Source organism: Tachyglossus aculeatus, chromosome X1, assembly GCF_015852505.1.
Source record: "Tachyglossus aculeatus isolate mTacAcu1 chromosome X1, mTacAcu1.pri, whole genome shotgun sequence".
In the NCBI taxonomy this organism is placed as follows: Eukaryota; Metazoa; Chordata; class Mammalia; order Monotremata; family Tachyglossidae; genus Tachyglossus; species Tachyglossus aculeatus.
Genome location: NC_052101.1, coordinates 77,364,526 through 77,390,208, shown reverse-complemented (window position 1 = coordinate 77,390,208; position 25,683 = coordinate 77,364,526). Strand labels below are relative to the sequence as shown.

Below are 25,683 nucleotides of genomic sequence, written 5' to 3'. Positions count from 1 at the left end.
ATAATCAGGTCAAGATAATCAGGTTCTACAGGGGGCTCACAGTCTGCCAATTGTCAGCTGTGTGACTTTGGGCAAGTCACTTAACTTCTCCGTGCCTCAGTTACCTCAACTGTAAAATGGGGATTAATACTGTGAGCCCCCTGTGGGACAACCTGATCACCCTGTAACCTCCCCAGCACTTAGAACAGTGCTTTGCACATAGTAAGCACTTAATAAATGCCATTATTATTATTATTATAAGTAGAAGGAAAAACAGGTCCTGAATCCCCATTTTGCCAATGAAGCAACTGAGGCACACACAAGTTAAGTCACTTGCCCAAAGTCACACAAGTGGCGGAGTTGGGATTAGGACCAGTCTTCTGACATATATAATATCTCCTGGATCCACCTCTTCTTCTCCATTTCCTTCCTAGTCCAAACTCTAGTTATACTGAAGCTAGACTATTGTGTCAGCCTCCTTGAAGGTCTCTACCTCCTTTCTCACCTTCTCAAGCAATCACATTTATTGATTGCTTACTGTGCACAGAGCACTCTACTCAGTGCTTGGGAGAGTCCAATGTAACAGAATTGGTAGACACATTCCCTACCCAAGGAGATTCCAAAATACAGTGCTCTTTGCTGCACAAATCATCCTCTTGGAGCAACTCTCAGCACACACCTCTACACTCCTCAGAACCCTCCACTGTTCCTCCAAATCAAACAAAAATTCATAACAACTCACAGCTTCAAGGTTCGCAACCAACTCACCACCTCTTAGATAATTTCACTTTTCACCTGTTATTCCCTAGTTTGCTCTCTATGCTTCTCTCAAGTTAACTAATTGTTCCTCATTCTTGCTGCTTTTGCCTTCATCCCCTTGTCCATGCCATTCTCCTGGACTGGAACTTCTTCCTTTCCCAAATCTGACAGACCACAGTGCTCCCCACATACATTGTCATCCTAAAATTCCATGACCTCCAACAAGCCTTCTCCAATTAGTTCTCAGTACCCCAAACCGAAAAAACCCATCAGCAAACACCAAGATGTATGCCTTTATTTTTACCCATTCTGAGCATTTTTGTATATGTGCTATTCAATTGTACATTCAATTGCTTTCTCTGATTATTTGTAAATGTTTTCATCTCTGTCTTCCACATTAGTGTATAAACTTTCTTTTGGGATTAGTACAGTTCATTGACTCAATGGGTGTTCAATTAAAAAATGATACTGTTACTGTTTGATAGTCATTTTTAAACAATTAATTAAGATGTACTATTGAGAGAAACAATGTTGGGTGGCCCATTCATCTGCAGTTCTATCATTTTACCAGCATAGAGGACAGGACTTTAAATGCTTTTGATGCTTTGAAAAGAGAGATAGTTTGTAGATAAAACTTAGCTGCTATGTCCAGCAAACCTTTGTACACACAGAAAAAGAAGAAGAGAAGCAGTGTATCTGAGTGGTTAGAGTCCAGCCTGGGAGTCAGGGGAACCTGGGTTCTAATCCCAGCTCTGCCACTTGTCTGCTGTGTGATCTTGTGTCAGTCACTTCATTTTTCTGTGCTTCAATTCTCTCACCTGTAAAACTGGAATGAAGTCTGCAAGCCCTATGTAGGAAAGAGACCGTGTTCAATCCAATTACTTGGTTGGGGGAAGCAAAGTGGAGTTAGTAACTAAGTGCCTATCACAGAGTAAGCACTGAACAATTACCACAATTATCATTATTATTATCATTAAAAAGGAAAAAATGGATTGTCTGTATTTAGGATCAGGCTTATGGTATTTCTACTCATCTCAGATGCTGGTCTAGCAGTGTGTCTACACTAGCCTTTACAGAGAAAAACATGTAGATATAGCAGACTGTCTTCTCCTTGGATGACATCTGCAGTCATCAACTTTCTTGTGGTTCTGCCACTTGGCTCAAGTTGTTAGCTTCACTACACTTCAGAATACTATTATTGATTACCAGCCTCCTCCAACAAAAAATATCAGCAATCCAAAGGAGGCTTAATTTCTTGCTGAAATTTGGGTTCAGTCAGTGGTGAGGGGAGAGAATTTGAGGATAAGTAAAGTGACAATAAGGCCTTTGTGAAGGGGTCATTATTATTCAGAACCCTTCCTAATTCCTCAGAAAACAGAGATGAAATCCAAATATAAGATTATTTGGAAATGGCCATCAAGAAACATGAATTAAGTTATTATGAGTTTAGAGACTGAACATGAAAAATGGAGTGTCTTCATTTCTTCTTCAGTAATTCCTTATGCTATGAAACTAAATGATTGCTTAAATTATGGGACGATTTTAAATACTATGTAATGAATTGTTCCTGGGTGTTTGGAGTATTCTGTCTGAAATGAGTCATGTACTCGTTTCACTGGAGTAGATTATTTTTCAAACAATAACTGATCTTTGCTTTGTTTTGCTAATGTCCAGTATGGAAAATAGGGTAAAATCCAGACCCCATTCCATTTGTTTTGTAATTTAATTTTCAAATTAAAGTAATACCAATCGATCATCCAGTTGATCTGACTGGTTTACAGAGGGGAATTGCTATGTCCTCATAATGCTAATTGAAGCTTTATTATTTTTGACCTTTTCTTTGTAAAATACTTTCAGTATTCAGTATTTCCTTGGGATGAAATGACCTACAGAGCTTTTTGGTTCAACGAGTATAAAACTTCATAAAATGTCCAGTAGTTTTTTAGTGGTTGTTTTCATTTCATTATGAGTGGGAAACCTGAAGTTGATCGGGGGAAGTAAAGGTACAAAAGGTTAAACTTCAAATGAAGGCAGTCACATTCTAATTCTGCTCTCACTCTGTGACTCATTATCCTTTCACCTTTCAAATTGAGAACTCTTGGTTAGAATCAATCAATCCAGAGCACTTACTCTGTACAATGCACTGTACTAAGTGCTTGGAAGACATAATCCCAGCCCACAAAGAAGTTTCAACCTAGCTGGGGAGATCAACACTAAAATAAATTACAGGTTTGGGGAAGCAGCAACGTTTAAGTACATAAGTGCTACCTGGTTGGGGTCAGGGAGAAGCAAAGTGGAGTTAGTAACTAAGTGCTTGGGTGACTCAGAAGGACTGAAGTGGCAATAGAGGGGGAACTAATGTGGGGAGAGTAAAGATTAATTAGGGAAGGCCTCCTGAAAGAGATATAATTTCAAGAGAGAAGTGATTGGTGCCAGCTGTGAAGGAAGAAGTTCTGAGCAGAAGGAACGGCAAAAGAAAGAGGCGCATAGTGAAAGAGATGAGAAAAGGGCAAATGGTGAGTTGGCTTGAGAGGAGCAAAGCATGTGAGCTGATGTGTAGTGGGAAAGGAGTGAGGACAAGTTTTGCAGACAGAACTGATTGAGTGCTTTAAAGCAAATGGTCAAGAGTTTCTGCTTGATGCTGAGAGGGATGGGCCAACTATTAGAGGTTTTGGAGTAGTGGAGATATGGGCAAAAATGATGTTTTGAAAGAATTGTCAAGGAACCAAAGTATACACTGGAAAGACAAGAGACTGGAGCCAGGAGGTCAGTGAGGAGGCTTATGCAGTAGTCAAATTATGATCTGTCAAGTGCTTGAATCAGCATGATAGCAGAGGATGGAGAGGAAGAGGCATCTTCTGGAGATATTATGAAGAGAGAAATAACAAGATTGAGTGACTAACTGAATATAATGGTTGAAAGAGAGGAGAGCAAAGTTTTAGGTTGACCTTAGATGAAAAAAAAAAATGACCAAGCACTTCCTGAATTTGGGTGCTTTTAAATCAAATGCTTAAAAGGTCCATGATCATGAAATTAAATTACTTCTATTAATCTCTTTTAAATATGTAGTATATTAAAGCATATAAGCCATGTGTTCATGGTTACCACGTATTGTACTATGTTGAAAGGCATCTGTCTCCATAAGTACAGAAGATCATGAGAAGCTACTTTTTTAATGGTCTGAAAAGTTAATATTGGCCTTAAAAATCCCATTTGTTTTTACTGATTGTGAGGAGTTTATGATTGTCAAACAATGTGCAGAGAACTACGGCCCACGAGAAGGGAGTTCATTTTACAGATGGGTAGTAGCAATATGGAACAGTTATTAGTCCAGAATTTCAACATTTACAAGTATATGAGTAATATTCATTGAAATGATTCTCATGCTTTCTAAGAATTGGGTTCCACCTCTTGCCTCTCCTCTCACTCCTCAGGCTCCCTGGCACAGTCACATTTACAGAAAAGAGCCAGAATTACCAACTCCTCCAGCTCATTTTATATCTATTTATCTATCTATATACATCTATCCATAGATGTATATAGATAGATACACACACACCATATTCTCCAGTGACATTCACCTACTCAAACAGTCCTATAAATCTTGCCTCCCTTTATAAGGTTAGAATCCTTTCAAGATTACTTCCCCCACTCTAAAATAAAATTATAGACATCCATTGAACTGGAATTTAAAATTTAAGCAACATCTCACAAGAGATGTTTGATTTTTAAAGGCTTTTAATGTATTTTCATGGCTCAGGAGTCACTGCATATAGTAACTATTTCCCTTCACATCAAACAGAAACTCTTGGCCACTAGCTGCAAGATTCTCCAGCAGCCCTCTTTATATATTCGATTTCTTCAACTGTTGCACCCCAGCTCGTACTCTTCATTCACAATTGATTCTTTTCATTCATTCAATCTCATTTATTAAGTGCTTACTTTGTACAGAGCACTGTACTAAGCACTTGGAAAGTACATTCCATCTCCAACCCCTTGGTCACACTGTCTGGGATGCCCTCCCAGTTCAGTTTTCCAAATTACATTATTTGCCATCTTCCAAGCCCTACTGAAAACTCACCTCTTCCAGGAGGCATTCAACCAGCCAGTGATCTCTACTGAGGCATTCTTCAACTAATTTCCAGTACTCTGGCCAGGTAACCCGTACAACCATTTTTGCCTTTATGTTTATTTGGATTTACCTGCTCTATTTATTTATTTATTTATTCATTCATCTATTTATTTATTTATTTATTTATTTATTTTTCATGCTCTTTTTGTTGCTATATTTTTCCACCAGGTCCCACCGTGTATCTACAATTTGTGTCTATCTAACTCCCACATTGGGTTATAAGCTCCTCGAGGACAGGAACAATGTCTTTCATTTTCATTGTAATCCTCCAAGTGCTTATTACTGTATGTTGTGCACAGGAAGTGCTCAGTAAAATCAGTGGGACAAACCAGATCAAGGAATATAGTATGCCTTGGAAATGGAGCATTGTCAAGAAAACTAAGAAGTTTGTCTAGATCCCATGCAAATCTAAAAGAAAATGTAACATTGATTTCTCTGACACCTTACCCTAGAGCTTAGCTGAACTGTGTTTGCCTTACATTGGTATTCTAAATTATACCACACTTGGATGGCTTGAGAATGGAGCTATGAATTCACTCTTCTGTAGCTGCAGAATTTCCTTGCTATTAGTCTGAACCTTTTACTTGAGGGCTGCTTATTTTGCCAGGTCTACATGAATCTTATTGCCTCTCCAAGGCTGTTCTTGCTATTTCAAACATAAGATCATGGATGAAAGTGGCAATAGAATTGACTTTTGGGAAAGAATATGTAATACTGTGGCTGAGTCCTCATTGTCTGTGTTAAGGACTTTCTGAGTCAGTTCCTAAAGCACCGACTAGCTCATAAGTAGCTCAGAAGCATCTATTTTGCACTATATAAATTCTGAAAGACAAAAAATATTTGTCACCTAAGCTTCTGTTTGCCAGAATTAGAATGAAAAGCTAAAAGCTTTGTTGCATACTTCATAACTTGCCACATCACTTCTGCTTTTTCCTGAGAGATCAGCAGTTGAAATGCATGTTGAGGGGGTATGTCATTACTAAGCTGTCAAAGAGTTCATACTTTGATTTTGTCAGAGCCTATCAGACATGCATTATTAAGATAAATATATGTATATATATTAAGAAATGTGAGGTGTGGTCCTTCTGGTTTGTATACGGAGGCAGTGAAGGCTCATCCAATAGAGTATAAAACTGAGAGCTGTAATGTAAGAACCACAGTCCTAAAACATCTTTAGTAGAACAGGATTTGGGGTCAAGAGATGAATCCCTAATGTCATACTGCATTGATCATAGCAGTTCTAACTCATATTTATTAAAACACCTTTACAAAACAACTACCAATAATTATTTGATGTAACTAGTTCTATCTCTCCATTAGAGCCAGAGTGAAATGCCTTCTGTTTATTAACGAGTCCGCCAAAGAGGCAATCTCAGAAGATGAAATAATGCCCAACTTATTGAAACTGTTATTGATAAACTTTTTAGCTTTACCTCCTCCTGTGTTAGAAATGGAAACTGGCTTGTTCTTGTTCATTCTTTTTTTTTCCATTTCAGATGCCAAATTTTGTCCTTCCTCCTTTGCTACTTGCCTTGTGAAAACAATGCAATGCAAGCATCCTATTCAAAATTGTTTTCAAGTTCTGGACATGCACAGTAGAGCAAAACAAATCCTTAGTAGGACAAAAGATGAGTAGTAGTCATTTTTACAGCTTTTGCTCAGTAATAAATTCTGCCTAAACAGTATATCACTGCTTATACACAAAGCACTATCTAGGGCTCTTTATGCTCTCTCTGTTTCAAGTGCAGCACTCCCATCCATGGAATTTAACAATGCTTACACTGAGTTCATTTTTGAATAAGTACAACAAAGGCTCAGACAATAGGCTGATACTACTTAATCACTGCACTTGACTTTGCACACATGGAACTCTTCCCATGGCTAGTAAGGGAATATCCACACTAAACATAACCTGAAAATTTAGACATTGATATCTGAATGTTGCTGGTTCAAATGAAAGTCATGGGAAACCGCTCTTGTTTCTGGATTTCACTTAATTTGCAGCCTAACTGGCTTGAACCCCACTTTGTTTTAAACCGATAGCTCCCTAGTGGTTTGATTATTTTGGATTGGTAAAAGTGGTGATCAAAAGATAAGAATTCTAGTAACTGAACAGTAGTGTCCTTCTCCCCATCTTGCTCTTTATTGAATTCCCTTTCCCAGAAGCAGTGTGCTCTGGTGGAAAGATCACTGGCCCAGGAATCAGAGAACCTGGGTTCTAATTCTGGCTCTTCCAACTTACCTGCTGTGTGACCTTGAGAAAGTCACTTCACTTCTCTGTGCCTCACTTCCCTCATCTGCAAAATGAGGATTCAATGCCTGTTCTCCCTCCTACATAGACTGTGAGCCACTTGTGGGCCCTGATGATCTTGTATCTATCCCAGTGCTTAGTGCAGTGCTTGGAACATAGTAAACACTTACTAATTGTTTCAGTATTATTATTATTATTATTATTGTTAAAAATCATTTATTAGGATTTTTTTTCTGTTGACTCTATGCATCTTCTGTAACAAGGAGCATTAACTCTAAGAGCTATTAGCATAGCAAGAAGCAGCGAGGCTTAGTGGAAAGAGCACGGGCTTGGGAGTCAGAGGATGTGGGTTCTAATCTCAGCTCTGCCACTTGTCTGCTGTGTGCCTTTGGGCAAGCCACTTAACTTCTCTGTGCCTCAATTACCTAATCTGTAAAAAATGGGGATTAAGACTGTGAGCCCAATGTGGGACAGGGAATGTGTCCATCCTAATTAATTTGTAATATAATAATAACCTCAGTGCTTAGAACAGTACTTGGCACATAGTAAGCACTTAACAAGTACCACAATTATTATCATTATTTATTAAGCACCCACTGGATGCAGTTCTTATACTCTACTATTTCTTCTATCCCTAAACTATTGTATGTCTGTCTCCCCCTCCAAACTGTAAGTTCCTTGTGGGCAGGGATCACGTTTAACACTCTTGTATTGTACTTTCCCAAGTGCTTAGTATAGTGCTCTGCCTACAGTAACTGTTCATTAAGTACCATTGATTGATTGATTGCAATCCACTGTACTAAGCACCGATGCTGTACTGAACTGCCAAGCAAGTGCAATAGCTATTACAGAGTTGATACTCTAAGAGAGGGACATAGTTTGCCAAGTATGAGCAGGGAGGATAGTGCAGCAAAAATGAAAGAAAATGGGCCTTTGCAAGCATTTGCAATGAGCAGTGGACCAAAGATAGGGTTATTAAGAGCCAAGAATGATTTAGGAGATTTGTTGGGGAGGAAGGAATAGCAGGAGCTGAAAATTAGCATATTGCTAAGGAGGTAGTTTATGGAGAGTCTTTAAAGCAATAATCAGGAATTGGTATTTGACACAAGAAGCAATGGGGAGCCATTGGAGATATTTAGTGGGTTTTAGAAATATTAAACATGCTACTGTTATAGAAAATTGGGGGAGGATGGAGCTAGGGAAATAGTAGTGCATCCAGAATTTGATTATAATGATGATGATGGTATTTGTTAAGCACTTACTATGTGCCAAGCACTGTTCTAAGTGTTGGGGTAGATACAAGGTAATCAGGTTGTCCCACGTGGGGCTCACAGTCTTAATCCCCATTTTACAGTTGAGGTAACTGAGGAACAGAGTAGTTAAGTGACTTGCCCAAAGTCCCACAGCTGACAAGTGGCGGATCTGGGATTAGAACCCAAGACCGCTGACTCCCAAGCCCATGCTGTTTCCACTAAGCCATGCTGCTTTGAAGTGATAAGAAGTCAAACCAAGGTTAGGTAAGGGAGAGGAAGGTGTGACTCTGGAGTATTTTAGTGGAAGAACTGGCATAATTTAGAGGCTGATTTAATGTAGGAGTTAAATGAAAAAAGAGTAATCAAAGAGGACACCAAATTGCAGATTTGCAGGATGGAGAGAGTAGATATGATGTTATTGGGGGGGAAAAGTTCCGAAAGAGGAAAGAATTAGGAGGGAAGTGAGGAGTTAAGGTCAAACCCTCCAGGTTCAAAAGGGGTTATTAAGGTTCACCTAAACACAAATGAATCAATTTCCTCTTTTGTGCCTTCCTAGGGGTATCTCTTCCAGAAAGCAATATCACAGTGCATTTAGAGGATGACAATTGCCAGTGGCCTCTGATTAGAAGGGATTGAAGGGAGAATCTTGATTTTATCAAATGTCCTTAAGAAACATCATCATCATCATCAAGAGCAGCATTTGAATGTTACTGAGCAATGTGCTAGGCACTCAGAAAAGCATAATAAAAGTAGAAGGCACCATTCCTGTCCTCAAGAAGCATACCATTTATTGTGAACCTCTATTGGAGTGCTTTATGCACCGTCATTTCCATTTCACTTGAGAAGAGAATGGGTTCTTATCACCCTTTACGTTTATAGAATATTGTATTTGTAAGAACAATTGGAAGAACCTTAGCTATAATACCCTAATTTTCAACTACCTTTGTTCATTTATAGTCATTTGTTGCTTTCATTTTCATGACTTTCCAAAGTCTCTTTTTCTAAAACATGAAGACACATTTTTTATGGTATTTATTAAGTGCTTACTATGTGCCGGGCTCTGTAGTAAGTGCTGGGGTAAATACAAGTTAATCAGGTTGGACACGGTCCATGTCCCACGTGGGGCTCACATTCTGAATCCCCAGTTAACAGATGAGGTAACTGAGACTTAGAGAAGTGAAGTGTCTTGCCCAAAGTCACACAGCAGACAAGTGACAGATCCAGGATTAGAACCCAGATCCTTTTGATTCCCTCACCTGTGTTCTATCCACTAGGTCATGCTGCTTCTCCATGGCTTCTAAACCTGAGAGACTCACAGTCACAGTTCAGACTCCTTAAAATATATTTGGGTCTCCAGGAAAAAAGAAAATGATGTAAATTAATGAGAACATAGGAAATGCCAGTACTGGGTATATTGCCCATTCAGTCCAGTATACGTAAGTTGTTGCATGTTGGACACCATGCAAAATATGCAGTTGCATGTGTGCTCAACCATTTCTGTAAAGGCCATGCCATCCTTTATCAACAGGTTTGTGTTTGAAGAGCTTCCCCTCAACGTGCTGTCACAGTCTAGCCAAAAGGTGAGAAGCAGTGTTGCCTAGTAGATAGAGCACAGACCGGAGTCCAAAGGACCTGGGTTCTAATCCTGGATCCGCCACTTGTCTGCCATGTGACAAGTCACTTCATTTCTCTGTGCCTCAGTTACCGCATCTGTAAAATGGGGGTTAAGACTGTGAGCCCCATGAGGGCCATGGACTTTGTCCAACCTGATTAGCTAATATCTACCCCAGTGCTTAGTATAGTGCCTGTCAAATAGTAAGTGCTTATGAGAAGCAGTGTGGTTCAGTGGAAACAACCTGGGCTTGGGAGTCAGGGTTCTAATCCCGGCTCTGCCACTAGTCTGCTGTGTGACTTTGGGCAAGTCACTTAACTTCTCTGTGCCTCAGTTACCTCATCTGTAAAATGGGGATGAAGACTATGAGCCCCATATGGGACAACGTGATTACCTTGTATCCCCCAGCACTTAGAACAGTGCTTGGCACATAGTAAGCACTTTACAAATGCTATGATTATTATTATTATTACTATTATTATTAACAGATACCATAAAAAAGATGTACTGAAAACCCACATTTTGGCAAATTGAGAATATTCTGTCTCTAACAGTAGCAACCAAATGCTCAAATGAACTGTGGGAAGCCTGCCCTCCTTGACATCCATCCTAATGTTTAGGGGCATATACCCACATAATGCCCCAGATTTTTCTATTAGCCCATTATGAATTCCTCCAAACCATTTTTGAACAGCCAGTGCAACTTCCTGTGTAACAAATTCCATATAGTTGTCAGCCAATCACAATGTGAATAAGCTTCTTTTCATATATTTCCAACCTCCCACCTTCAAGGTTCAGTGAGAGAGCCCTCATCCTCTGATTTTAAGATTTTGTGAACATCAGTTCCCTGTTCTCATGTCCACACCATTCATGATTTTGTAGACCACAAACACGGCTTGCTTATCCTTCAATACAGAAAAAAGCCTCTCTAGCTCACTGATGATCCTGCTTAATTTTCTCTGTATCTTCTCCACCTGTATTATGTCCATTACAAGATTGACTTTAAAAGCTACTCAGTATTTTAGGTACAGGCATGCTGTGGTTTTATAAAGGGGCAAAATCATATTCTTGGTTTTGTTTTCTATTGGCTTCCTGATGATGTGTAACACCCAGTTGGTCTTCTGGCTGCTGCTGCTTTCTGGGCAGATGTTTTAGAAGTGTCATCATCTGTGACTCAGATCTCTTTGCAGAAGCAGGACTGATAGCTCAGAGCCCATTATCATGGCATTTTAATCTGGATTAATTTTCCTAGGTTCAACACCTTGCATTTGCTCACATTAAAGTTTATCTCCCATTTTTTACCCACTCTCATCTATATGAAGTTTCCTGCAGTTTATCCTCATCTGCTTATACTCAAAGCCCAGAAGAGCTTAGTGTCATCTGTAAATGAAAAGATTTCACAGTACATTCCCTCTTCAAGATCACTGAAGAGATGTTAAACAAAACTAGTCATGGCACTGATCCCTGGAATAGACTTCATTCTATGCCATTCTCCATCCTGACCTGGTCATTTATACCTCCCTTTGCTTCCTGTCTTTTAGCCTGTTTTCTATCCATAACAGAACTTATCTGATTATCTACTCCAGAATTCAGCACAGGCATTTGACAAATAGTCTATACATGATAATACTGTAATTATTCCTTCCAATCCCAAGATTACTTAGTTATTTTGGAAGTCTTTGGTGTGGACCTTTGTCAAAGGTCTTTTGAAAACCTAAGTCTATTACATCCCCTGCTATCCAGATGTGAACTGACCCCTTCAAAGAGTTCCAGGAAATTAGTGAGGCAAGATTTACCCTTACAGAAACCATGCTATGTTTTTGAAAGCCTCACTGATCTCAATCTTAATTTTAGATTCTACTGATTTTCTAGATATAGAAGTGAAAATTATTTGTTCAGCCTCTGGACCCTTTCTTATGGCTGGAAATCTCATTGTCCATTTTCCACTCTTTTGGAACAGTGGCCATTTAGAATGAAAATTTACACTATCTTACCAGAATTTCCACTTATTCATCTGTGTTCCTTCTGAGCTATTATTAGATGGATGTTTAACACCTAATAATTTGCCCTTACCTCCGGGACACCTCTTCTTGACTTGTCCAAAACAGAACTCCGCTTCCAACCCAAACCTCTTTCTACCCCTGATTTTGCCATCATTGTAGACAGCATCACTATCCTTTCTGTATCACAGGCCTGTATCCTTGTCATTATCCTTGTCTCATCTCTCAAATTCAACCCTCACATTGTCTGTCTCCAATTCCTGTAGCTTCTACCATCACATTTCTAGAATCCACCCCTTCCTCTCAACCCAAACTGCTACTACACTGATCCAAGCACTTATCCTATGCCGCCTTGACTACTGCATTAGCCTCCTCACTGACCTCCGTGCCCCTGGTCTCTCACCACTCCAATCCATACTTCACTCTGCTGCATGGATCATGTTTATAAAAAAAAAACAAACCACCACTCAGTCCACACCTCCCCACTCCTCACAAACCTTCAATAGTTGCCCATTCATCTCTGCATCAAACAGAAACTCTTTACCATCATCCTTAAGACACTTAATCCTTTTGTGGTCTCTTTTTCCAACCCCTTGCCTCATGGATCTCTTGCAACTCAGCCCACACACTTTGCTCCTCTAATGTCCAACCTTCTCACTGTATCTTGATGTAATCTATCTCACCACTGTCCCTTTCCCATGTCCTCTTTCAGCCTACACCTCCCTCCCAATCAATGGTACTTATTGAACACCTACTGTACTGTACTAAGCATTTACTATGCAATTGGGAGAGTACATGCAACAGGGTTGGTAGACATGTATCCTTCCCACAAGGAAATTACAGTCTAAAGAGGCAGTCAATTGTATTTATTGAGTGCTTGCTGTTTGCAGAGCACTGTACTAAGCACTTGTGAGAGTACAATATAACAAATGGACACATTACCTGCCGACAATAAGCTTACAGTCTAGAGGAATAATTGTGTTATTTGTTAAGCACTTCCTGTGTGCCAGGAACACTGTTAAGTACTGGGGTGAATACAAGCAAATCAGGTTGGAAACGGTCCCTGTCCTTTGTAGGGCTCACAGTCGCAATCCCTATTTTCCAGATGAGGTAACTGAGGCCCAGAGATGGGAAGTGATTTGCCCAAGGTCACACAGCAGACAAGTGGCAGAGCTAGGATTAGAGACCTGATTCCCAGAGTGCTCCCCCTTCATGTCTGACAGATCACTACTCTCCCCACCTTCAAATCCCTCCAAAAATCACATCTCCTCCAAGAGGCCTTCCCTGACTAAGCCCTCACTTCCCCGACTAAGCCCTCCCTTTCTGCATTGCCTATGCACTTGGGTTTGTACCCCTTAGATACTTTGATAGTCATCCCTCCCCCAGCCCCACAGCACTTATGTACATATCCATCTGTAATTCACTTTAATGCTTATCTCCCTCTCTAGTCTGTAAGTTCCTTATGGGCAAGGAACAAGTCTGCTGACTCTATTGTTATAACTCTCCCAAGTGGTTAGTACAGTGCTCTGCATGCAGTAAGAGCTTAATAAATTCCATTTATTAATTGATTAAGTACATTATATCTAGTTCATATCCGTGGTCTAAAGTTGTGGGGACCACAATTTGATCAGGTTCTTCTTATATGTCTACTACAAGAAGTAATTTCCAGGTGGGAATCTCGCTAATATTTTCCTAAGACTAAAGTAAAGAGTTCATTGAATCTCCTATCTCCGTTCCATTCCTGAATGCACATTCCTCCCCACCCCCCACATCATTGCTAAGCAGTCCCATTGATTTTCTAGCTGGGTTTCCTCTTTTGATATGTTTGTAGAAATTTTTGTGTTAGCTTTAGCATTCCTTACAAGGGATTTTCAAATTCCTTTTCAGCCTGTCTAATTTTTTGTTCTCTAGTCAGTCAGTCGATCATATTTATTGAGTGCTTCCTGTGTGCAGAGCACTATACTAAGCATTTGGGAGAGTACAGTACAATAATAGACACATTTCCTGCCCACAGTGGGCTTGCAGCCTAGAGGGGACTGTTTGATACTGAACCTCTGCAATCAGTCAGTCTATCATTGTTAGCTTTTGAGTGCCTGCTAGGAACTGTAATAAGGGCCTGGTAGAGTATAACAGTATTCCCTGCCCTTAAGCTGCATTCAGTCTACTGGGGAAGACAGACAAAAGATTATTTACAGATAGTGAAAGTTGGAGGAAGAACAAATATACTCTTAAAGAACAATAAATGCTCTTAGTGGAAAGAGCATGGGCTTGGGAGTCAGAGGTCGTGGGTTCTAATCCCGGCTCTGCCAAAGTGACTTAACTTCTCTTAGCCTCAGTTCCCTCATCTGTAAAATGGGGATTAAGACTGTGAGCCCCACACGGGACAACCTGATTACCTGGTTTCTCCCCCCAGCTCTTAGAACAGTGCTTGGCACATAGTAAGTGCTTAACAAATACCATTATTATTATTATTATTATTATCATTATTATCATTAATTATTATTATTATTATATACAGCAGGAAGCAGCAGAAGCCCAACAGGATGAAATAACCACTCATTAGGCTTTCCTGTTTTCATGCTTGTGCTTTCCATTCCTGGAAGGGTGGCTTTGTCTCTGGTGACCACTTCTATCTTCTCCAGTTAGGGCAAGCAGGGTTTCCTTTTTATCGTTGTTCACTTTATGTGTGCATTTTTGTAGCCTTAGACTTCGATTGCTTGTTTTTTAGGGCCATTGATATATTAGTTGATCCTTTGTTGAAGGGAGGCCTGAAGGGTAGGAATCCAAAGAACCCATCTTTACAAGAACTTGTAATAGGAAGGAGTATTCTTTGGGCATAACATGAAAGAGGAAACCAGGTTAACTGAGACTCAGTGCAATTGTAACATCACTTGAATATGTCTCAACATTTTCGTTGGAAAATTTCAGTAAATAATGAATAAGAATGACAGATCTGGGTTATTTCTGTTCTGGTGGCTGGAGAGATGAGAATTGCATTGGACTCAGATTTATTTTTAACCTTCTGAGATAGTCATGCATCTAGTTTTTTCTTTCTATTATGGGATATGCCCCCTTTTCTTTAGTTGGTATCTTTTCTTACACCTCCAAATCCAACAAAGCTATATGAATATAATGATTTCAGCTGTGCTACAGGCCCATTTGTTTAGATGAATTTTCTAAATTTCAACCCAGCAAATTATACCATAAATATTTGTTGCATACACAAGCGTAGACTTAAAACTCAACAAAGCAGGCTCTCATAATTTATTTCAATGTATATTCAGTAAATTTTTAAAATATGGAAAAGTATTTCCACTGGTAAAAAATAGATTGTGGTGGGCTATTTTTTTTTGTCTTAGAAAGAAATCTGGTCTCGTTTTCCTGTTTTTCATTTTGGTGATACTGGAAAAAAGCAGGAAGATATTCAATTAGGCATTAAGCCAGATTTACTGAAGGCTTTACTTGCTCCCTTATTATAAATCAGACCTCTTGGGAATCTGCCTTCACCCTATTAACTACTGGAAGGGTCAATTAACATATTTGTATCAGTGCCCTAAATGGTATTTTAGCCCCAAGGGTATATAATGTATGCCCAGGAATTAAATGGACATACTGGACTAATCAATCACCTCATCATTTAAGAAACCTTTCAGTCCAGCAAGCGCTTCATGTACCCCCTGGGGGTAAATTCTTGTAGCATTATAGGGTTAAATTTTGGCAGGTATCCAGCAGAGCCAGTGTGAGACAACTCTTGCCCACTTGCGATTTCATTACACTAGGACAATGTTTAGCAAGTCAGCTCTTCCAGTTCAGTGACTAAAGCTTGGTGGCCTGCATTAATTCATCCATCTCCCATGAGCAATTTTTCCCAGAAAGGAGTGTCCTCCTGCTCCTCCCACTACCCTTAAGAAGCCATTAATTAGCCACTAATAAAATGTGTCCTATGACCTGAAGCAGGGATAACTCTCAAAAAGTCTTGCATGTGTCCCACCACTGCTTGTAGCCTAGGGTGCATTATAGTTAAAATGATAAAATTATTTTCAGTCAGCCATTTGTATTTATTGAGCACTTACCATGTGCGGAGCACTGTACTAAGTGCTTGGGGAGTACAATATAACAATAAACAGACACATTCCCTGCCCACAGTGAGCTTTTGTCTGGAGGGAGAGACAGACACTAATATAAGTAAATAAATTCAGATATGTACATAAGTGCTACAGGGCTGCAGTGGGGGATAAGTAAAGGGAGCAAGTCAGGGTGATGCAGAAGGGAGTGGGAGAAGAGGAAAGGATGGCTTAGTCAGGGAAGGCCTCTTGGAGGAGATGTGCCTTCAGTAAGGCTTTGAAGTGGGGAGAGTCATTGTCTGTTGGATATGAGGAGGGAGGGAATTTCAGGCCAGAGGCATGATATGGACAAGAGGTCAGGTGAGAAATCCTCACACTCTTCATTTTCCCACTAGATGACTGTGAACATTGGGTGGTCTGAGGGTAATGGGAAGGGAGAAGTGTAGGCTTAATACCCGCACCACTCTGAGATGTTCATACTGCAAGTCCTAGGTCTACACTAAACAGGCTGCAACTGAACATTTAAAATGAGCATGAGAGCTGTAGATCAGTGCAAAGTAGCTGATCCGATTAGCCTGAATGGTTCCAATTTCATCCAATGCTCCACAACTTGGTTTCTTCAATCCTCCCAAGCTAACTTTCTAACTAGAGTTCACTCTACACCCTCTCCCATCTCCCTTTATTCACACATTCTCTTGGCTTGGAATTCCTTACCTCTCCACGTCAGACAGCCTGCAGGTCTCCCCAAATGAAAAGACTATTGAAATATCACCTCTTCCAACTGGATTTACCCAGTTAATTTCCAAACATCCTAAACCATATAATAATTGCAATATATTCTAATTACTTTCAAGGTGCCAAGCACTGTACTAAGTGCTGGAGTAGATGAGAAGCAGCGTGGCCTAGTGGAAAGAGCATGGGCCTGGGAATCTGATTTCTAATCCTGGCTTTGCCACTTTCCTGTTGTGTAATCTTGGGCAAGTCACTTAATTTCTCTGTACCTCAGTTTCCTCATCTGAAAAATGGGGATTCAATACCTATTCTCCCTCCTACTAAGACTGTGAGCCTGCAGGACCTGATCATCATGCACCTAACCTAGGGCTAAATACAGTGCTTGGCACATAGCAAGAATTTAAAAACTACCATTATTATTATTATTATTATTATCATCAATACAAGCAGATTGGACACAGTCCTCATCGCACATGGAGAACAGCTATTTTCTTCCCAATTTTCAGATGAGAGAACTGAGGCACAGAAAAGTTAAGTGAATTGCCCAAGATCAAGCAATAGGCATATGGTCGAGCCAAGATTAGAACCTAGGTCTCTTGATTCCCAGGGCCATGCTCTTTCAACTAATCCTAGATGCTTCTTCAAACCTATCAATCAATTCTAATCAATCGATCATTGGCATTTTATTTAGCACTTACTATGTGCAGAGCACTGTATTGGGCGTTTGGGAGAATATTAACACTTGTGAATATACACCTATCCCCAGCATTTATATAGATATATTCATTCATTCATTCAGTCGTATTTATTGAGCACTTATTGTGTGCAGAGCACTGTACTAAGCAATTGGGAAGTACAAGTCAGCAACATATAGAGACGGTCCCTACCCAACAACGGGCTCACAGTCTAGAAGGGGGAAACAGACAACAAAACAAAACATGTAGACAGGTGTCAAAATCATCAGAACAAATAGAATTAAAGCTATATGCACATCATTAACAAAATAAATAGAATAGTAAATATGTACAAGTAAAATAAATAGAGTAATAAATCTGTACAAATGTATACAAGTGCTGTGGGGAGGGGAAGGAAGTAGGGCAGGGGGCTGGGGAGGGGGAGAGGAAAGAGGGGGCTCAGTCTGGGAAGGCCTCCTGGAGGAGGTGAGCTCTCTGTAGGGCTTTGAAGGGAGGAAGAGAGCTACCTTGGCAGATGTGCAGAGGGAGGGCATTCCAGGCCAGGGGAAGGACGTGGGCCGGGGGTCAATGGAGGGACAGGCAAGAACAGGGTACAATGAGGTTAGCGGTAGAGTAGTGGAGGGTGTGGGCTGGGCTGTAGAAGGAGAGAAGGGAGGTGAGGTAGGAGAGGGCGAAGTGATGGGGAGCCTTGAAGCCGAGAGTGAGGAGTTTTTGCATGATTCGTAGGTTGACAGTCAGCCACTGGAGATTTTTGAGGAGGGGAGTAACATGTTCAGAGCATTCCTGCACAAAGATAATCCGGGCAGCAGAGTGAAGTATAGACTGAAATGGGGAGAGACAGTAGGATGGGAGATCAGAGAGGAGGCTGATGTACTATATATGTTTATTCAATTGGGCATTCAAATATAGATCTCATGTATTCTATTTATACATTCATTTACATTTGTCTCCCCAATTAGAGTATAAAGTCCTCTTAGGCAGGGAACTTATATTGTGCCTCTGGATCTTTCCCAAACACTTAAAACAGTGCACTGTACCTAGGAGGCACTTAATAAATACCATTACTACTAATACTACTACTATTACTACATCTGCACACTTTTTCACATAGAGATTTAATTGATAGATTACAGATGGGTTGAATGATCATTTTTCAATTACATTTGGTTAAAGTCATTCAATAATTTTAATGATCAGAAAAAAAGTACTCCCCTTGACATTTCCTTTGGCTTTTCAGTACCTAATATAATTTCTAAAAAATATAAAAAACCTAACCAGGATTATAGGTGAAAAAAGTTGCCCAATAGTTTAATCTAAAATTTTCAGTGCATTTTCTTTTTATGTCATAAGTTTTTTAAGACAATTGAAGTATTTTTCCAGGTTTTATTTGCCATTTTGTTTCATCAAATAGCAGGGACAGGTTAGAATAGAATGATATATATGTGCCTAAGGATTAATATTCATCCAATCCATGTTTCAGAGATCACTCTCAATTGGGCTCTACAATTTATTCTTGTAAACAGTCACCTAGGTTAAACATATAACAGGATAGAGTGTGTTTCAATTTACAAAACTATTTATACAGTGGTTGATATTTTTGTTCTCAGCCCATGTGCTATGTTAAAATGGAAGAACAAGATTAAGCAGTTTTCTCCTCATTGGGAGAATGTTACATGAGTCTAAGATAAGAAATTTCTGGCAATTTCATTTTACTGCATGGTATAATAAATGGGAGTGCTCAATCCCTAGTCAACTTCTTGACCTAGTTTTAAGGCATTTTAGCAGTATTTCATCAAATTGGAGTTCATAGAAGTTTTGAATCCTTTTCTTAATATGGGCATTAAGATCTTGCCAAAGGCATAGTTTAACCCTAAAGTTCTCATGTTGCTTCAGAACTTGAAAGTCATTGGTTTTGAAGAAACATATGAAAGTTCCCTGGGCAGGATATTTTTTCACACCCTTTTAAATAAATCTCATGAGTAAATGGTGAACTTTGGATTGACACATGCATCTATTTTGGTGTTTCTTAATTGAATGCAAATTTGGGCTTTTCAGGTGTTATGGAGAAATAGACATTGAGACTAAAAGGACACTCATGTTTTTTCTCAGTGTTCTAAACTTGTCTTTTTTCACTTGCTCTATCAAGTGAATTGTACCCAACTCAAGGGATAACAACTCACACAGGATACCTTCATTATGTATGGTGGATAATTTTACTAATCTTTCTGGGTTTTCTTTTCCTAGGTCCTTTGTCATCCAGCAAATCCCAAGCAGCAATCTGTTCATGGTGGTGGTGGATAGCCAATGCATCTGTGAGTCTGTGTCACCAATTACTATGGCACCAATTGAGATCAGGTATATCCTTTCCTGTGAAAGACCCAATCACTACTGATAGTACAGCATTGATATGTGCTTTGTATTTGTCATTGTGAATAGATGTTTAGAATGATGGAAAAGTTGCTTTTTTCATTTGATATGCAATTAGCGGGACATTCATTTTTTCAAGCAATTTGAATTATCTATGGGATAATAGGATTTTATAAAGTTATCAGGGGTTATATTAGATGAATGGGAATATTCTAAATTGCAGCAGTGTTATAATAAGGTTTGGCTTCAGTTATTTGAGTCTTTTTTTGTCATTGGGAAGGGATGGCATAGGAGTCAGAAGGAGTTTATTTTCATTTTATAGCCTCTTAAACATTGAGTGTTCAAAAGTAACATCCTTAAGATTGCTCCTTAACTGCAGTAAACATAATGAATCTCTTAAGTGTGAGCGTTTAAAAACTCTGAAGATTAGAAGGCGTCCAGAATCATGCCATGGATTTCATCCTGAGGTAAGTTTGAGTTTGTTCTACTTGGCAAATTTAACAAATTGCAAACACAACCCAACACACACACACAAACACACACACACTCTCTCTTCCTGAAGCAAGTTAAGGATGTCCCTTCACAGGTATAATGAGGCAGTGAGTTAAGCACTTAGTACAGTGCTTTGCACACAGTAAGCGCTCAATAAATGCGATTGAATGAATGAATGAGTTGAGGTAATTGTTTAGAAAAGAAAACCTAAAAACACTAACACTAGGGGTTTCAGCATAAACAAATACTTATTGTGTGTCTACCTTGTTAAAATTTGGCCTAAATATACAAAAGATGAGACATATTGGATATGAAGCATTTCAACGTATCTTGACATTAATCAAAAATGAAAAACAGAAATCATAGGTTTCAGAGGTGCAAATGGCTCGCAGCATGGCCTAGTGGAGGGAGCAGAAGGACGTTGGTTCTGATGCCAGCCCTGACACTTAACTAGGTCTGCTATGTGACCTTGGGCAAGTCACTTAACTTCTCTGTGTCTGTTACCTCATCTGCAAAATGGGGATGAAGACTGTGAGCCCCATGTGGGACAGGGACTGTGTCCAACCTGATTATCTTGTATATATCCCAGCATTTAGAACAGTGACACATAGTAAGTGCTTAATAAATGCCATTACCATTATTATCATCTATTCCAACCAAACTGAATGAAAATAACACTCTGCCAATATCCCTGGTCAGAGCGTAAAAATCTCATCAAGATGTCATTGTCTTCTGGAGGATCTACAAACACTGATTATCAAAGAGTTCCTACTAACGCTTGTCTTAGCCCTAAGTCACCTTCACTTTCCATGGTCTTCCACGTTGTTATATCTTCATTTTCCCCCATATTCCTTATTGTACTATAGAAATTCTCAATGGGATAGATACAAGGTAATCAGGTTGTCCCACATGGGGCTCACAGTCTTAATCCCCATTCTACAGATAAGGTAATTGAGGCACAGAGAAATGAAGTGACTTGTCCAAGGTCACATAGCAGACAAGCGGTTGAGCCGGGATTAGAACCTATGTCCTCTGACTCCCAAGCCTGTGTTCTTTCCACTAAGCCATGCTCTTTCTGCCCCCATCCCATCACACCTTTATTAGGCTAGACATATGATGAGAATGGGCAACTGCTGAATACCCACATTTATGGTGTACTGAAATGGGAAATTTGTCAAAAAGGGCAACAGAAGAGATACTAAAGATAAAATGAAGCAGAGCCTCAAATGATGTGACCTGTGAAAGACAGGTCAGTCTGAGCTGTAGCAGTCATAAATGGAGTGATAATCTGGGAACAGAAACTTCAGTAAGATTTTGGCTCCCAGTCAAGCACTGTGGATAACAAATGCTATACAGCAAAGGACAGTCTTTATAGGTATATATTGCAGAAGTGATTGACAATCAAGAATTGGTTTTATAATAATAATTATTGTGGTATTTGTTAAGTGCTTACTATGTGTTAAGCACTGTTCTAAGCTCTGGGGTAGAAACAAGGTAATCAGGTTGTCCCACGTGGGGATCACAGTCTTAATCCCCGTTTTACAGATGAGGTAACTGAGGCACAGAGAAGTTAAGTGTCTTGCCCAAGATCACACAGCAGACAAGTGGCAGAGCTGGGATTAGAACCCACGTCCTCTGAATCCCAAGCCCAAGCTCTTTCCACTGAGCCATGCTGCTTATCAGCTACAACCACACAGACATATAAAATCTCACAGTCAGTGACATCGTGCTCAAATCCAAAGGAGTGTTCTCTCTCAGTTTATGCATACAGACTGGTAGTTAGAAAAATCAATCATATACTTGCAGAATGATACAACAGGGTCCTCCCTCTCTTTCCAGTTAAACCACAGCTTCAGTAGCTAAATTGTACTTGTGAAACACTTATTATGTGTCAGACAGACACTTTAGCAAGTGTTAGGATAGGTACAGTATATGCAGATCAGACAGAGTCCCTGTCCCACATGGGAGTCCCAATCTAAACAGAAGGGAGAAAAGGAATTTTTAGGAGCTATTTTCCTCCTTATTGGAAATGCCTTTTCCAGTATATACATTTCCATTTTTTTTCCTAACTAGCTCTTTGTGACCACATTTCAGGTTCTCCTGCTCTCTCTTCTTTTCTCCTCATTCTTAATTGGAACAAGATAGATAATAGCCATAACTAATCCTCCTTAGTGAGCACCCAGTTCCCTGAATTCTGTGACTCTGGAACCAAGGTGTATTCCTTTATTAAATACCTTTTTCCTGCTATTTTTTTTTAACAATGCAAATGCCTGGTGGAGTTATGCTAGTATTCCCTTATGAAAGTCCTGTCAAAGTAAGTGGCCCAGGATGTTGATTCTAAAGAAGCAGCACTGCCATTTTCCAACACCCTACATTCTGATCCTTAGACTGCAACTTCCTTGAAGGCCAGGGACCATGTCTAACTAATATCTACCAATGTATTCTTTCCCAGCACTTAGTACAGTGCTTTGCAGCTAGTATGCATTTAATAAATATTATTACTACTGAGCAGTCCGTTTCAGGAATGCACTGCGTACTCCGAATGGGAAAGGACTAGAAACAGGGTCCCTAAAAATTGCCTACTTCTCTTAAGCCAAATATGACCCACCAGATTCTTCACTAGAGTAATTCTGGTATTTATTAAATGCTTACTGTGTGCCAAGTCACTATGGCTAGCACTGGGGCAGCAACAAGATAATCAATCAGTCACAGTCCCAGACCCACATGGGGCTCATAATCTAAGAGGAAGAGAAACATCAGAAGACCGTGACTGTTGACCTTTACTGTTGAAGATCAAAACTCTTTAGAAGATGAGTACCATTAAGTACGTAATTATTATGTCATGGAAAATTAGGGCACCATGTGACGACGAGAACAGTTGTCCCCTAGAAAAAGTACAGCACTTTTTGCATGTGAACCAGGCAGGTAAAGAGCTAATGTATCAGCACTGAGAGAAACTAGAATGGAATTGCTCCAGCACAAACTGCAAATTAGTATTTGTCCATTGTGAGGTCCTTGAGAACTGGGACCATGTGCTTCTGGTGTATGCTCCCTAGCACTTAATTTCTTACTGGAGTGCTTTAGTGCTGGTCAACCTTTAGTATGTGTCTGAGGCCTATACCCATGGCACACTACAGTGCTTTACACACAGTGAGCACTCAATAAGTATGATTGAAGGAATATCATATCTGGCTTCTGAAACAATTGCATCAGCTACACTTATTTAATATTTTCCCATTTGATGTTCAATATGAAATGGCAATATGGGATCACAAACAACAAGGCCGTGAAACAAAGTCAGCCTATGAGTAGTGAAACACTGCCCAATTTGACATTGTTTTTCTGGTAGAAAAATGCAGAGGATGGTTGACAATAGTATACCCAAACACTGCTGCTGAATGTGAAGCTGAAATAAAGTGCCCAAAGGAAATCCCTTAAGAATTCAGTAAGAAGCAGCCTCAGACAATGACTGGGCCATTGCAACTGAATGTAGGAAGACATCTGGCTGACCAGTTGGCATTCTGCAGTCATGGAAAAAGAAAACAGGCCAAGAAAATCATGTAACTGGGGCAAAAGGAAAAGCAACAAGAGGCACTACAGGCAGCAACCATGTGAACATAGCAGAATACACAGTGCAGTTGCTACTGCTAGTACTTCATCAGCATTTTCAGCTACACCCATGTCAATAGGATAAGAATGATCTTCAAATAGGAAGGAAAACTATTTTCATATTTTGTGACTGTTTAAGAGTTGAAACCCGAAACATACAGCAATCATCTTGAGCACTTTATGCCCTTCTCTAGTAATAATGATAATGATGGTATTTGTTAAGCGCTTACTATGTGCCAAGCACTGTTCTAAGCCCTGAGGTAGATACAAGGTAATCAGGTTGTCCCATGTGGGGCTCACAGTCTTAATCCCCATTGTACAGATGAGGTAACTGAGTCACAGAAAAGTGAAGTGACTTGCCCAAAGTCACACAACTGATAAGTGGTGGAGCTGGGATTAGAACCCATGACCTTTGACTCCCAAGCCTGTGCTCTTTCCACTAAGCCACGCTGCTTCACTACCAAGCTATTTTACTATATATAGTAATTAGGAATACAAATTTCACAGTGAAATACATTGGATCACTAGAGGAATTACACCTGTAAAAATGTGAATGATGATATTGCATAATGTCCAAAAAATCTGGTCAGACATTTTATATCAAAACATAAGATATTGTTTAGAAATACTGAGTTTCTGCATGACAATATAAGACTTGTTTAAAAACATTATGAACAAATATATTTTTAAAAGCTATGCTTTCTAATTTTGCAGCTAATATCAGACTGTGATATAGGCAAGGGTTCTTTCTTGCTAACAGGGCTTGTGCATTGGGAGTCTCAGGTTGATTTCATTGTATTAGCCAATACTGTACCTGGAAAGTTGAACTTTGATTAATGCTAGAGCATCTTCTAAATATTAATGCTTAGACTTTGTCTTTTTCTTTAGGAGAATGCAAGAGAATGTGGTGGAGTCCTGGGCCTTAATGCTAAACCTATTCTGATTCTGATTCCCCTGATTTTAACCCTTTTGTCAAGGTGACACTGACTGATTTCTTCTTTGGCATGCTAATACATGGATAAACTGTGAACTGAAATATGGTGCAACATAGAAGAAATGAAATATAGTCCAAACATCAGCATTTCATGATTTTAAACTGTGGGTGATATAAACTCTTTAAGATATGTTGACAAAAAAGTATATCTTTTTACTTTGCAAGTCATGCAAATGTAACATTTCCATGATAATCACACTTCATCAGAAACAGGACATCAGCTGGTAGACGCAGGTGGCCATTTCTTTCTGCTTTGTCTCATTGGAAACAATTTAAAACTGTGTACTTTTTAAATAAAGTATATTAAAATCATAATTTCCTAGTTTGTTTTTCATCTGACTAGGGTTTCCACTCCGTTCTTTAAAAATGTAGAAGGGACTTAACCCTATTTTATAACTAGAATGCAATTCAGAAAATACATTTCATTTCTTATGTTGAATAAGTAACAGCTCTTCTAGCAGTTAGAACTGTTTTTGGTTTATTTACAGTAAATCCATGAATCAGAATTTGATGCCAGGGAATAGACTATAGATAACCATATTTCAAAATACAGTCACACATAGCAAAATTTGGTATTTATTGTAAGCATTCAACAGCTCATTGGATTATTGCATCAAAACACTCTTTTCAAATAAAGTTAAAAAATCTCATAATAAAGTGAATGGAAAGGAGTTAAAAGCATGTAAGCTAAATCTTATTATATTTACATATTGATTTATAGATGATATATTCAATCAAAGTCCT

At 39.4% G+C, this 25,683-nt stretch overlaps 1 protein-coding gene across 1 annotated transcript in view; it reads left to right on the top strand.

Annotated features, from left to right (window-relative positions):
• The window catches only part of CACNA2D3 (calcium voltage-gated channel auxiliary subunit alpha2delta 3), a 1,043,639-nt gene extending 1,018,385 nt beyond the window's left edge, over positions 1–25,254 (top strand). Inside the window, exons 36-38 of the mRNA XM_038772667.1 lie at positions 19,722–19,834; positions 20,229–20,311; positions 24,834–25,254. Of these exons, the coding sequence (XP_038628595.1) occupies positions 19,722–19,834; positions 20,229–20,311; positions 24,834–24,926 (289 nt within the window). The 3' untranslated portion in view covers positions 24,927–25,254. The remainder of the gene's footprint in view (positions 1–19,721; positions 19,835–20,228; positions 20,312–24,833) is intronic.
• The last annotated feature ends 429 nt before the right edge of the window (positions 25,255–25,683 follow it).